Source organism: Momordica charantia, assembly GCF_013281855.1.
Source record: "Momordica charantia cultivar OHB3-1 chromosome 6 unlocalized genomic scaffold, Mcharantia_2.0 BLBB01000006.1, whole genome shotgun sequence".
NCBI classification, from domain to species: Eukaryota; Viridiplantae; Streptophyta; class Magnoliopsida; order Cucurbitales; family Cucurbitaceae; genus Momordica; species Momordica charantia.
The window spans coordinates 7,770,149-7,783,295 of NW_028275164.1; the positions used below are offsets into that span (position 1 = coordinate 7,770,149).

The window sequence follows — 13,147 nt, forward strand, 5'->3', positions numbered from 1 at the left end:
TATTTATTATAATTAATCTTTATTTAAATATAAAAGATTAATATTCCAAATTTGATTTTGTAAACATTAAATTATTGTGGAGCCTAAATCAATCATTCTCATAATTCCCCAATTTACTCTACATATTTTCTATTAAAGAATGAAATTTATTACAAAACATTCAATTATTCTCATAATTCCCAAAATTTACTCCTTAATATATTCTACTAAATAATGAAATTTTATTAAAATATTTTTTCATTTCATTACAATTTTTGCCCAAATTTCAATAATATAGCCATTATAACATACACTTATATGCATAAACTATATCCAGCTACCTTTTCATTTATATGAAAATATAAACTATATCCGATTATAAACTTAAGCAATATACACTTAACAATGATGATATAAACTATAGCCATTATAAACATACACTTGTATGGAGATATAACCTATATTTAGCTATAAAGTATATACGACTATATCCCTCTACAATTAACCAACAAAGCAAATAACCTACAAACCTTCGGTCGGCGACTAGACAATGGTCGGGGATAACGGAAGGCTTGAATGGTCGCGGGGCGGTCGGTGACAAAAAAGAAACCTCGGGATAAATGGATGGAAACAATGGACGAGCGACCGGAGACGAAGGAAAAGCTAGACGGACTATTCCGGCAACGAAGAAGAATGGAGGCGGCGGTCGGAAATGAAGGAACGCAGACGGCGACCGGGGATGAAGGAATGGATGGAAACAGAACAATAGAGGAAGAAGAAAAGTCGGACAGAAGAGGTTTTCGAATTTTTTTCAATAATCTAGGATTTTGGGGATTTGGTATTTTTTACTTTTGGAAAATCTAATTAGGCAAAATTTAAGAGATTTAAAATGTAACCTCCAAGTAACCAATATTGGATTTTAAAAATTAATTAATATTGAGGTGAGATACAAAATGATATATTAGTAAATTGAGTGATGGGTATCATCTTAAATGGAATTGTTTGATGACAAAAATGTAAATTTTATATCATTTAATTATAGTGTCTAAATAGCCTATCAATGTAATAATCCCAATTTTAAAAGATGTCTATAATCATGTGGTGATTGGGCTCCAACTAACCCATGTGAGCCCAAATACACCCGAGAAAAAAACCTATATAAGGCCCATAGAGAGGTAATCATAATCATTTAGAACCAGATCGTCTCTTCACAAGCTAGAAGCTAAAAAATTAAACATTTTTATGCCGGACTAAACTTCTCTTGGAGAGAAAAACGTCATGGATTATATTATAACATTCATACACTAAAACAAATACAAATTCATTTATTTCGAGTTTCTCTTCCTAAATTTTTTTTTTTTTTTTTTTGTAAATAATGATTGCTCTCTAGACGTGTTTAAAAATATTTGTTGAAAGATTTGATCCTAAACAATAAAATTCAATAAAAATTTTAAAAAAAAAATTGAGTAAAAATTAAACTTCGAATTGTGAAAAAAATTAAGGATAACAATTTGGTCGTGCACCACAAATTATTGTAGTTAGTCAAATTTTCAGAAAATATTTTGAGGATGGACATTAGGCATTGAGGGGCACTTGCAGAAGTTGAAAAATAAATAAATAAATAAATAATAAATAATATAAATAATAATAATAATAATAATATAATAATAATAAGGTAATAATAATATAATAGTAATTTGTAAAAGTAGCAAACTATTTTTTATTTTGCAAAAAATAGCAAAATCGATGTACGTGATTTAATATAATATTGATATACTTGATTATAAGCGTTGATATACCTTATAGGAATATTGATATACCAATTATATAATTGATATATTACTTCTCTTTATTGTGTCCGATTTTCTTAATCGTATTGTGTTATTTACTGATTTTAGATGAAATGTCTATTTTTATAACCTAAATTCATGTTTTCTATAACTATTTTTAATGTCGATATACCATCAATATAATTGATTTTGTTATATTATCGAAGGAATCCGTAACACTGATATACTTTATTGATATACCAACGATATAACTTATATGAATGCTAATATACCAACGATATACTTTATATAAATGTTGATATACTTGATTTGATAAGCATTGAAAACATATTTCAAATATTTGGTCATATTTACAAAACCAAAAAATTGATGTTGTATTTGTAAATATAGCAAATATTTAGGGCCGTTTGATAACTATTTCTATTTTTGCTTTTTGATTTTCTGTTTTTAAAAAACAAAAACCATAGGGACGTTTGATAACCATTTCGTTTTTTGTTTTTGGTTTTTGGTTTTTAGTTTTTAAAAAACAAGTTGTTTGATAATCAATTTAATTTTCTGTTTTCTGTTTTTCAAAAACTATTTTGAAATTCTGTGTAGATTTCAAAAACAAAAAAAAAAAGTAGTTTTCAAAAACAGGTTTTGGTTTTTCAAAATATGATTTTTGGTCTCATACTCAATTTTTTTTTTCTTTCTCATATTTATCTCTAAAGAATTTATTTCTCAACTCTAAAATTTTTATTTCTAAATTTCTCTCTACAAACTTTATTTTTTCTCTCTAAAATTTTCATATTTTGAATATTTATTATTGTTTGTCTCCCTACAAATTTTTCTGTATTTTTTTTTTCTAACAGACTAGTTTCATTTCTCTTTCTAAAATTTAATATTTTTCCTAACTTTTTCTCTCTAAAATTTCATCTTTTATAGCTTTTCTTTGTATTCGTAATCTATTTTTTTCCTCTGAAAATTATATTTTATTTTCTCATTCAATTTTCTTTCACTGTAACTTTTATTTATTTTTGTATTTATTTATTTTCTCTAAAAATTATATTTGGAATCTTGTTATTATCTTTAAATTGTTTCCATGTAATTTTTCTCTTTCTTTATAATTTTTTTTTTTTCTTTAACATATCTTTTTCTCTCGACTTTATCTTTTTATCTATAATTTTCTCTTTTTGTCTTTAACTTTTCTTTCACTATTTTTTTCTTAATCTTTTTATTTATCTCTCTAAAATTTATCTTTACATCTTTCTAAACTTGTAATTTCATGTCTCTGCATTAGGGGATAACAAAGATTTCCGCATGGTCGGGTCTCAAAAATAGGAAATGCATGTCCCGACCCTGTCCCCGATTCCATTTTTTAAATAATTAATATATTTATTACACTTTTTTTATACTTCAATTCTAAAATAATTCAAAACAATGATTACCAAATATGTTTTGGTTTCTGTTTTTAAAAAAAAAACAAAAAATGGTTATCAAACATATATGGCCAAAAATCAAAAACTAAAAACAAGAAAAATCAAAAACCAAAGACTAAAATGATTAGCAAACGGGCCCAATATATGTTTGATAACCGTTTTTTGTTTTTTGTTTTTAAAAAACAGAAAACCAAATATATTTAGTAACCATATTAGAGAGAAAATTCTACTTATGGTGGAGATGACAATGGTGTGGGTGCAAGTGAGGATGCTCTCCCCTGTACGTTCTCGTGCTCGTGAAAATTTTTAGTCCCCGTCTCCACCTCATTCTTCGGTCCAAGAGATGTTCTCGAGAAAAATTATCTGTTTAATAATTGTTTTTAATTATTTTTAGAATGTAAGTATAAAAAAAGTGTAATAAATATATATCAATTATTTAAAAAATGAAATCGGGGACAGGGTCGAGACATGCATTTGCTATTTTTGGGGCCCGACCATGCGAAAATCTTTGTCAGACATGAAAATACAAATTTAGAGTGATGTAAATAAATTTTTGGAAGATAAATTTTAGAGAGAAAAATAAAAAGATTTAGAAAAAAATAGTGAAAGAAAAGTCAATGTCAAAAAGAGAAAAATTTTAGGAAAAACAAAAAGTAAAATCGAGAGGAAAAGATATATAAAGAAGAAAAGAAAATATAAAGAAAGAAAAATTATAGTGAAAACAAATTCAGAGATAAAAACAAGATTCAAAATATAATTTTTAAAGAAAATAAATAAATACATAAGGTAAATAAAAGTTACCGTGAAAGAAAATTGAACGAAAAAATAAGATATAATTTTTAGAGGAAAAATAGATTATAAATATAAAGAAAAGTTATAAAAGGCGAAATTTTTAGAGAGAAAAAAGTTTAAAAAAAATTAAATTTTTAGAGACAGAAATGAAATTGGTCGAGAAAAATAAAAAATAAAACTACAAGAAAATTTGGAGAGCAGAGTATGAAAATTTTAGAAAGAGAAAAATAAATTTTGTTGAGAGAAATTTAGAAAGAAAAAAATTAGAGTGAGAAATAAATTTTTTAGAGATAAATATGAGAAAGAAAAAAAGAGTTGAGTATTAGAAAAAAAAATAGATTTTGAAAAATAAAAACCTGTTTTTAAAACTACTCTCTTTTTTTAATTTACATAAAATTTAAAAATGATTTTTAAAAAGTAAAAAAAAATAGAAAATTGAATTGGTTATCAATTTTTAAAAAACTAAAAACTAAAAATAAAAAAAATGATTATCAAATGGATCCTTAACTATCCATTACAAATTTCATCATTTTAACATTTAACTCAAACATATGAGAAGAAAATTACACATAAACGATACAATTATAACGGCCCCTTAGGCCTTAGAACATAACTCAATTAACTAGTCAAGACACTAATGTATGACCTAAAAGGTCAATCTCTACTCACATTTTATATAAAAAAATATTTTAATTCCCACCGATCTGCATCGCACTGCTAGCTAACCAAGTCCCTGGTTTTTTAGGGGTTCATAAGGGTTTTTCAGGGGTTTGTTTAGGGTTTTTCAGGGGTTCGTTTAGGGTTCGTCCTTCATCAGCGTCTTTCCAGTGAGGCCACAAGTCAGAACCTGCTTCGGAACGTTGCCGACCTTATGAACCCCTTCGGCGAACACCACCCCCATCCCCATATGGAGATGCGGCTCGATGTGGCAATGGAACGCCCAAACTCCGGGATTGTCCGCCACGAATCTCAGCGCCGTCCACCCGTACGGGAAAATCACCGCCGTGTTCCGCAGCGGCGGGTTCTTCAGATTCAATTTCTTCTCATCGGCGCCGCCGGAGAATTTCCCCTCTCCGTACCCCAACACCCAGAAATCGTGGCCGTGCAGATGCCACGGGTGGATCTCGCTCACCTTTTCGTTCAGCGCGTTCGAGTTTTGGAGGATCACGTCCACCGTCGACCCCAGATCTAGCCGGTAAACGCCGCTGCTGGTGGTGGTGTTCGGGTTCGGCGGCGGGCGGTGGATGTCGTAGTCCTGTGGGAATGTTTCCGGCGGGGGTTTCTGGTCGAAGGCGGCGTTTAGCCGGAATTTTATGGAGCCGAGGTACGGCGTCGGCGGGAGAGTCAGGGAGACGTTGTTGATGGCCCACTTGACTGCGCCGTTGATTCGGTTCTGGGTGTTGAGGAGGACGATGCGGCGGTGGAACGTCGCCGGCGGCCTCGGGGATCCCATGGCGGCGGTGATTCGGGTGGTGAAATTCTTGCTCCGGGCGAAATCGTCCCACCGGGGGGTGGGCGGCGGCGCAGAGGAGGGTAATTTGGAGATGGAGTTAGGGCCGTAGTTGAGGAGGGTGAGGCCCGGCGGCGTGTTTGGCTGGCGGCCGCGGACGCCGACGGAGACCCAGTAATTTTCCGATGGGTTTTGGTCGGTGTTTATGAGGACGGAGTAGGCCTCGCCGGAGTAAATGTCTATGTCGTTGGTCAGAAATGGTTGAACGTAGTTTCCGTCGGCTTCCACCACCAACAGTTTGTGATTCTGAAGGAAAAAAATTAAGCACGTGAGAAAATTGATGTATATTTAAATAATAATCGGAAAGAAAAAAAATAAGAAAGTTTTGGAACGTCAAAGTACTGCTTAACTATACTCCTTTAGTAAAAAAAAATTAAATTACAAAGTTATGATTTTAAAATTTTAGTTTAGTCCATATAATTTTAAAAAATTATAATTATTTATTTCAAATTGAATGGAGTGGTTTCAAATTAAATATCATGCGGTGAATTAAATGTCAGAGAGGAAACTTCTACTTTTAAATGCAGTTTAATTCCGTAAAAGAAAATGCAGTTTAATTTATAATTAAGGAACAATTTCTACTTTTAGATGTAGTTTAATTTTATTAAATAAAGATTAACAATTAATTTTAGAGCTAGATAAATGTCGTCATTTTACCACTATAAATATATATGTTCAAGTACAAAATATGGAGTGGTATAAAGTTGTCAATTTACTAAAAAATAGTGCAAGACAAGGTTTTTTCTTTGATAGATTTTTGCCCCATCCCCTTTATTTTTGGTGTTTTTTCCTTTAATGGCACGAGTATATATCAAATGGATTGTACCTTTCCCACTTTAAAAGATGGTGGGATATTATATTCACCATAACTTATCTAAACGACATCATCCCATCTTTCACTTCAAATCTTTAACTATCCCACTTTTTTGAGCTTTCAGAGTCCGACGGAAAAGTTATTAAAATAGTCTTCAAGACATCATTACTAATTAATAATTTCTTAGGTTGAATTTCTTTTTCCTTTTTTTTTTTTTGTCATGATTTAAAGAGCAATAAAGTGGTAAAAAAAAAGAAAGAAAGAAAAAAAGTACCCCAATGGCGAAGTTGAGAGAAGCCAATGCTGTGGTGCTGGCAATTCTAATACGGTAGATCTTATTGGGAAGGACACGGAGGATAAATGGTGCACATTGTTCACTCCCTTTCAACGCACATTGCTGCAATGTGTTGTTATATTTGGCTGCAATTGAACAATTGAATTGACCTCTCCCATTTATCAGCAAGCTCTGTAAAACAAAATATAATAAATAAATAATTAAACTTCCAAAATCGACTCCGTTATTTTCAACCTGCTCACAACTGATTAAGACATGTATCCCGACCATAAGGTCGTGGGTCCAAATCTACTCTCGTATGTGCTGTTACACACTTTAGGTTGATGAACTAGACATTAATGGTAAATTTAAGCCATCTATAATAGGCCTTTTAAAGTAAATGCTAAAGTCGTATATGTGAGAAGAAATCAAAGTTTAAGTTTATTCAACTCATAATTATATGTATTTAACTTATAGATTTATCAAAATAATGATTTTTTTAGTTTAACATGCGGGTGTGGGGGATCGAACTCACACCCCTTTGTTGAAGATATATATCACTGAACTATATTCGCTTTGGCATCAAAATAATGATAAAGTTATCGAAACATTTTGAACTTTTCAAATAAATTAAAAAGGAACAAAACTTGACTAGTTCCCACTTGGTTAAAGATTAGTTTAAGTAAAAAGTAATAATAATTAATAAAGCAATTTGAACCGTATATTTTTTAACAAAAAGTTTTAACTCAAAATTAAAATAATAATAATATAATAATAAAGTAGAGTACAGCTAAATTTCATCGTGAAATACAATGGATAAAGAAACGTGGGGTTGAAGATAGATATATATGATTTATTGAATACTATAATATTTTGTCCAAACACATCATGACAGCTTTGTTTGGACATGTACTTTATAATAATAAAAAATATATTTTTCTCAAAAAAAAAAAATATATATATATATATATATATAATTTTGAAAAGAGAGCATCTTTTGCATATGGTCCTACCCACCACATTCTCACCTTGAACTTTTACATCACAAAAATAAAAAAAAAATAAAAAACTTACACAATAATAAATAAGAAAAACCATATTTCAAGCAAGGAAGAAATTTAGAGAGGCTGGTAGGTATTTTTCAATATGTTTTATTCTGTCCGCCGTGATCAAATAAAACATATACTTTCTCTTAATATAAATATATGACAAGATACTGTAAATCTAAATAATTAAAACATTATCCTTGATTAAAAAAATCTAAGGTTCAAATCTCTATTCCACAGAGATATTGAACTAAAAAAAATTGACAGAATATATGTAGATTGATTGGATGTGATTAGGTGTTCGACTTAAAAAAAATTAATTAATATCTTTCACTAAATTATGTTTAAATGTTATAAATTTCTCCTAAGATATTGTCTTCCAAACGGTTAAATTCTAAAATTTTAACCATCCTTAGATACTCATGTTTAAATAATAATAATAATAATTAGAAGCAAATGATATTGTCACATTGAAATGTCAAGCAAAAGTTAAAAAAAGGCACCATAATTCAAGGAAGAAACCCAGAGAGAGAGAGAAGAGAGAATATTTGTGTACACTTGTGTAAAGCAATACACTTTTGAACATTGAAAAATCTAACTTTTCTTTCATGTGGAAAGAAGGAAAAAGAAATATCATTTCAAACAGTGATGAGTTCAGCAGTGCAGATTAATGATTTAAAATAATTGATATTAATAGAAAAAAATATCGAGATCTCACCTTTACTGAAATATCAATATACGATATGCAAGCATGTTGCGGATAAAAAATTATGAAAGGAACAAAAATATATTTGTATGAAATATAGAAATATCAATATAGAATATGCACCCATGTTGCAGATAAAAATGCATCGGATTTGTTCGATTTCGACATGTCGGTTGATATTTTATCTTTTACCTGGGGTTCGCCGATCCAACGAAACGGGATGGAACTGAGGCCGACCTCTTGTCTATGAACGCTCTGATGCCACCAGTCACTAAGCAATAAGTTAATCTCTTCATCATAATGGAATGGCTCTTTCTCTCCTTCTGCTGGATCTACTATTAGAGATCCATATAGTCCTGCAGATCTTTGCATTCCTAAATGGCCATGATAGAAGAACGTTCCCGCCTGCACGAGAGTCGAAACTTATCCTTCTGACGACAGAAAAAGAAACAAGAAAAAAGAAAGTACGGCCCCAATCTCACCTTGTCAACTACGAATCGGTAGACGAAGGTTTCGCCGGGGTTGATGGCGCATTGCGAGATGGAAGCAGTGCCATCAGCCCACGGAGTTCCGTGCTGAAGTATCCCATGCCAGTGAATGACGACGCCCTCGGTGTGGAGCTTGTTGGTAAGCTCGACAACGACGGTGTCGCCTGCATTGGCTCTGATCGTCGGGCCGGGGAACTGGTGGTTGATTCCCATAACGACGTTTTCAACGCAGTCCGGGGACCAAAACATGTACTCAACCTCCCATCGATGGTGTCTGATTTTGGAGCCCTCAGACAAAGCTCCAAACGCAGAGATCAAAACAAAGAAGATGACCAGAAAGGGTCCAAGAAATGGCTCTGCAAATATTCCCATCTAAAAAAAAAAGAGGGAAATGGGAGAAAGAATTGTAAACAATGAGTAAAAAGGAAGAACAGAGAAAAAAGTTGATGGGCGAGGGATGGCACATTGGCTCTAGTGTTGGGCTCCTTTTTATAATGGAAAATTTAGATTCTAGAGGCAGTCCTCTGTGTTAGGTGGGGTGAATTTTACTTTTTCTTTTTTCCTTTTAACGGTCAATTTCGACCGCAGGTAAAAGAGATTCAAACTTACGATCTCATGTGTTACGAGATACTAATCAGGACTCACTTGATAACATTCACGTTTCTTGATTCTGTTTTTTCTCGAAAGATAGAATCAATTGCATACCCCAACCCATAGATTAAAAAATGATAAAACAGTAATTTTATTTATGTTTTGGAACAAATTTGAAACGGGAGTAAAAAAACAATAAACTTGATTTTGTACGAAAAACTAGAAATATAAACGTTATCAAAGGAGCCTTGAATATTTGACCAACTAAATAGTGTTCAGGTTGCATATATTAGTAACTGTTTCGATCCCTCCTTTTAGCCAAAAAGTTGAAAGTTCGAATCTTCACCTCACAAAGATGTAATTTTAGGTATCAAATTGACACAAAAGCTCTTCTATTACAAGAAAACAAGTCTGTCTTTTTACCTGCTTTTTATGCTGAGAAATCTGGCTCTACAACATGCTATGCTTACACTTTTAAGGAAATTGGATCAAAATTTGCTTGTTTAGTATAATATATTACAAATACGTTAGAAGAAATGGTTCCATAAGAATTATATAATGGTCACGAGAATATGAATATCTATTTACTTTCCGTACTTTAAAATAAAAGTTTTTAATAGATTTCTCATCTTCAATTTTTATATTTAAATGAATATTTTTCATTGGCTTTATTTATCTGAAATTGCATCATCAAACACTTAAACATGTCCAAATAAATCCGACACATAATGTTAAAATTAACATGAAATTTTTTTTTAAGTACTGAAACTAAATCAAGGAAACTTATAATTAATCATTATAAAAGTAAATATCATTTTTTTAAATAGATTGATAATAAAAGTAAAACGCGTTTTTTTTTTTCTTTTTGGTTGTTTAGGCTATCAAAGTAGGCGGCTAGGTAGCTATTTTTTTTTTTTTTATTGAAGATTTATTTTACATTCGTTTCGCACGTGGGAAAATATGTATGGATTAAACCAAGGGGCGGGAATCCAGTGGTTGGCGGCTCACAAAAAAACTTTTTTAGTCAAAGGATGGTCAAATATGTTACATTATTACACATTACGTGTTAAATTAAACGTCACATCCTTAGCCAAAATTAGGGCTCAAATCCACCCTAATTAAGATGTAATTATGGATGATATGTTTGGTGATTAATGAATTTTTTTATGTATGATTTATTCTTTTTTTATACGATAATTTGGGGTTATAGGGATTGAATCTTCGATTTCGAATGAAGGAGTAGTACATGTTAATTATACATGAGCGAGCTATTGGTATGTATTATTATTCTTGGTTTATAATTGCTCATCTCATTTTATAGTTAATCACAGTTAGTTCAGGGTTTCTGTTCAGTTTGCTACTTTGGTCTCGAAACTAATTATCATTTTTCCTATATTTTTAATGTAATCCTGAACTTTAGTACAATTTTCCAACATAGTCAGCCAAGTAGAACAAATTAGTTCATTGTCATGTATTTAATATGGTAATAACGTGTAGCGATAAAGAACGAGACCATAAGAACAAAATTTAAAATTTTAGAACTATATGTGTTAGATTAAAATTGAACTAAACCATTAGGACTAAATCAAAAGTTAGTCGTAGGACTAAATTAATAATTTATTTTTAGGATGGGTTGCAAACACGATAATCATATTAGGCATAAAATAATAGAAACGACAAGCCTAACTATAAAATTTTAATTGACTTGATTGAAATTTGGTTGATATTCAATATACTAGTTTAAAAAAAATCATATTTTAAAACAAAATAAAAAAAAACTATGAATTTTAATTTGTTTTATTATTTTTAACTATGGATCACATGCTATATGTTAGGCTATATATGCACATATGTAATGTTATGGGCATTCTCTTTGGACCACTCATAATATTTATGTATATATAAGGTCTGTTTGGTAATGTTCTCATTTCTTGTTTCTTGTTTTCAATTTAAATCTAAACATTTTGCAACTAACTTTGTTTTTTGTTTTTCCTTATTTTTTAACATTCTCACAATAATATAGAAATTTTGGGAACAACCAAAACAAGTTTCTTTTTCCTGGTTCCTATTTCCAATTTGTTCCAAAACATAAATAAAAAAATATTGTTTTATCATACTTGAATTCATGGATGTTTGAGCCATGCAATTCATTTTTCTTCGTTAAAAATAAAGCAACAGAAACAAGAAACAGGAACGTTACCAAATGAGTCCATAATGATGATCTCGATCTTGTAAATCTTTATTTTTTTATTATCATAAATTGGACCAAAACTTACTTCTATCGAATTTTTATAGTGGAATTCATATTTGATCTAGATATTTCTTTTACAATACAACATTAAAAATTATAGGGCATGAGAATTTGAATCTTAGATTAGGTTAATATTTGATGACTTAACCATTGGATTATGTTTAAGTTAGCTTCAAACGAGATATTTTATATTCAAATATTCAATTATCTATAATATATAATACCTCATATATTTCATCTTGTCTACATCATGGTATTAAATATTCATGGATTCGATATTAGCATGAGGGATAAATCGACTGTTCGACGAGAAATTCAATAAGAGAAAACTCGAATTAATGAACTTGTATTTGTATTTATGTGGGTGTTACAATCTCTAATGTATAATCCTCTGATTAATTCTCTCAAATGTAAATTTTAATTCAATGGCTCGTGAGCTTGTTATTGAATGGTTGATGTCTTCCGCTTCTCGCTTGACGAAGGATCTTTGAAGTCTTCGGCTTTGAGTTTGTTTGAAGACTTTGACTTGTTGATGAAGTTCTTTAGCTTGTAGCTTGATGAAGACTTTGTGAAGTCTTCGGCTTTGCGCTGGTGAAGTTCTTTGACTTTGCAGCTTGTGAAGTGTTTCGACTTTGCAGCTTGTGAAGTACTTCGACTTTGCAGCTTGTTGAAGTTCTTTGGTTTTGTAGCTTGTGAAGTGTTTCGACTTTGCAGCTTGTGAAGTGCTTTGACTTTGCAGTTTGTTGAAGTTCTTCGACTTTGTAACTTGTGAAGTTCTCCGGCTTTACAGATTGTGAAGTGTTTCGACTTTGCGTTGCTTGTTGAAGTTCTTCAGTCAGTTTGATGAAGATTTTGCAGTTTGATGGAGTCTTCAGGTATTGTTGCTGGGAAAGAATATTCAATGTTCTTGAAGTCTCGTACTCTTCAAATCTCGAATTTTTCAAATCTTGTTGGCTTTAGATGCTTCACTTGACTTCGAAGGATTGTAGACGCTTCTGAGTGCTCTGAATCTCCAATTCATCTATATCTCTTCCAATTCTTCTTCCTCTTGGCTTTTTTTTTTCCAAATGAGATGTGACCCTCCCTACTTATAGAGTATTTGTGGGTCTTATATGGGTCATGGGCTTGGGCCCAGTCTCATCATGAGTTTTGATCCAATTAATTGATTTCATCGGACAACTATAAAAGAGACACGTGACACAATTTGATTTACTGATTTAAAATTAATTTAGGATACGTGTAATTTTACTATCGGTCCGAAATATAATCTTAAATTGTGACGTGGCATTTAGTAATTGGCCGAAATTTCTGTTTCAACATCGACATTTTCATAATAATACAAAAAGAAAAATCGATAAAATATAAAATGTGTCAACAAAATCTTACTAATATAGATGTAATATTAATATCAGTTATTTTAAACTTATTGAAAAATGGTGAAATACTCATTTATGAATTTTAATAGTTTTCACGATTTTTTTTAATTTT

At 31.0% G+C, this 13,147-nt stretch overlaps 1 protein-coding gene across 1 annotated transcript; it reads right to left on the reverse strand.

The window, feature by feature from the left end:
* Positions 1–4,449: 4,449 nt before the first annotated feature.
* Positions 4,450–9,290, reverse strand: LOC148210625 (L-ascorbate oxidase-like). The gene is made up of 4 exons (XM_088126103.1): positions 8,812–9,290; positions 8,522–8,734; positions 6,578–6,769; positions 4,450–5,735 (listed from the first exon to the last, which is right to left on the reverse strand). Exons 1-4 carry the CDS (start codon positions 9,187–9,189, stop codon positions 4,776–4,778), a joined length of 1,743 nt encoding a protein of 580 aa, XP_087982229.1. The 5' UTR covers positions 9,190–9,290; the 3' UTR covers positions 4,450–4,775.
* Positions 9,291–13,147: the final 3,857 nt, after the last annotated feature.

Excerpts from the sequence above, each read along its gene's own strand:
- LOC148210625 (XM_088126103.1), bottom strand. The coding sequence starts at position 9,189 with ATGGGAATATTTGCAGAGCCATTTCTTGGACCCTTTCTGGTCATCTTC. Across the intron at positions 8,735-8,811 it reads ACCGATTCGTAGTTGACAAG|GCGGGAACGTTCTTCTATCA; the intron begins GTGAGATTGGGG and ends ACTCTCGTGCAG. Across the intron at positions 5,736-6,577 it reads CTCTCAACTTCGCCATTGGG|AATCACAAACTGTTGGTGGT; the intron begins GTACTTTTTTTC and ends TTTTTCCTTCAG.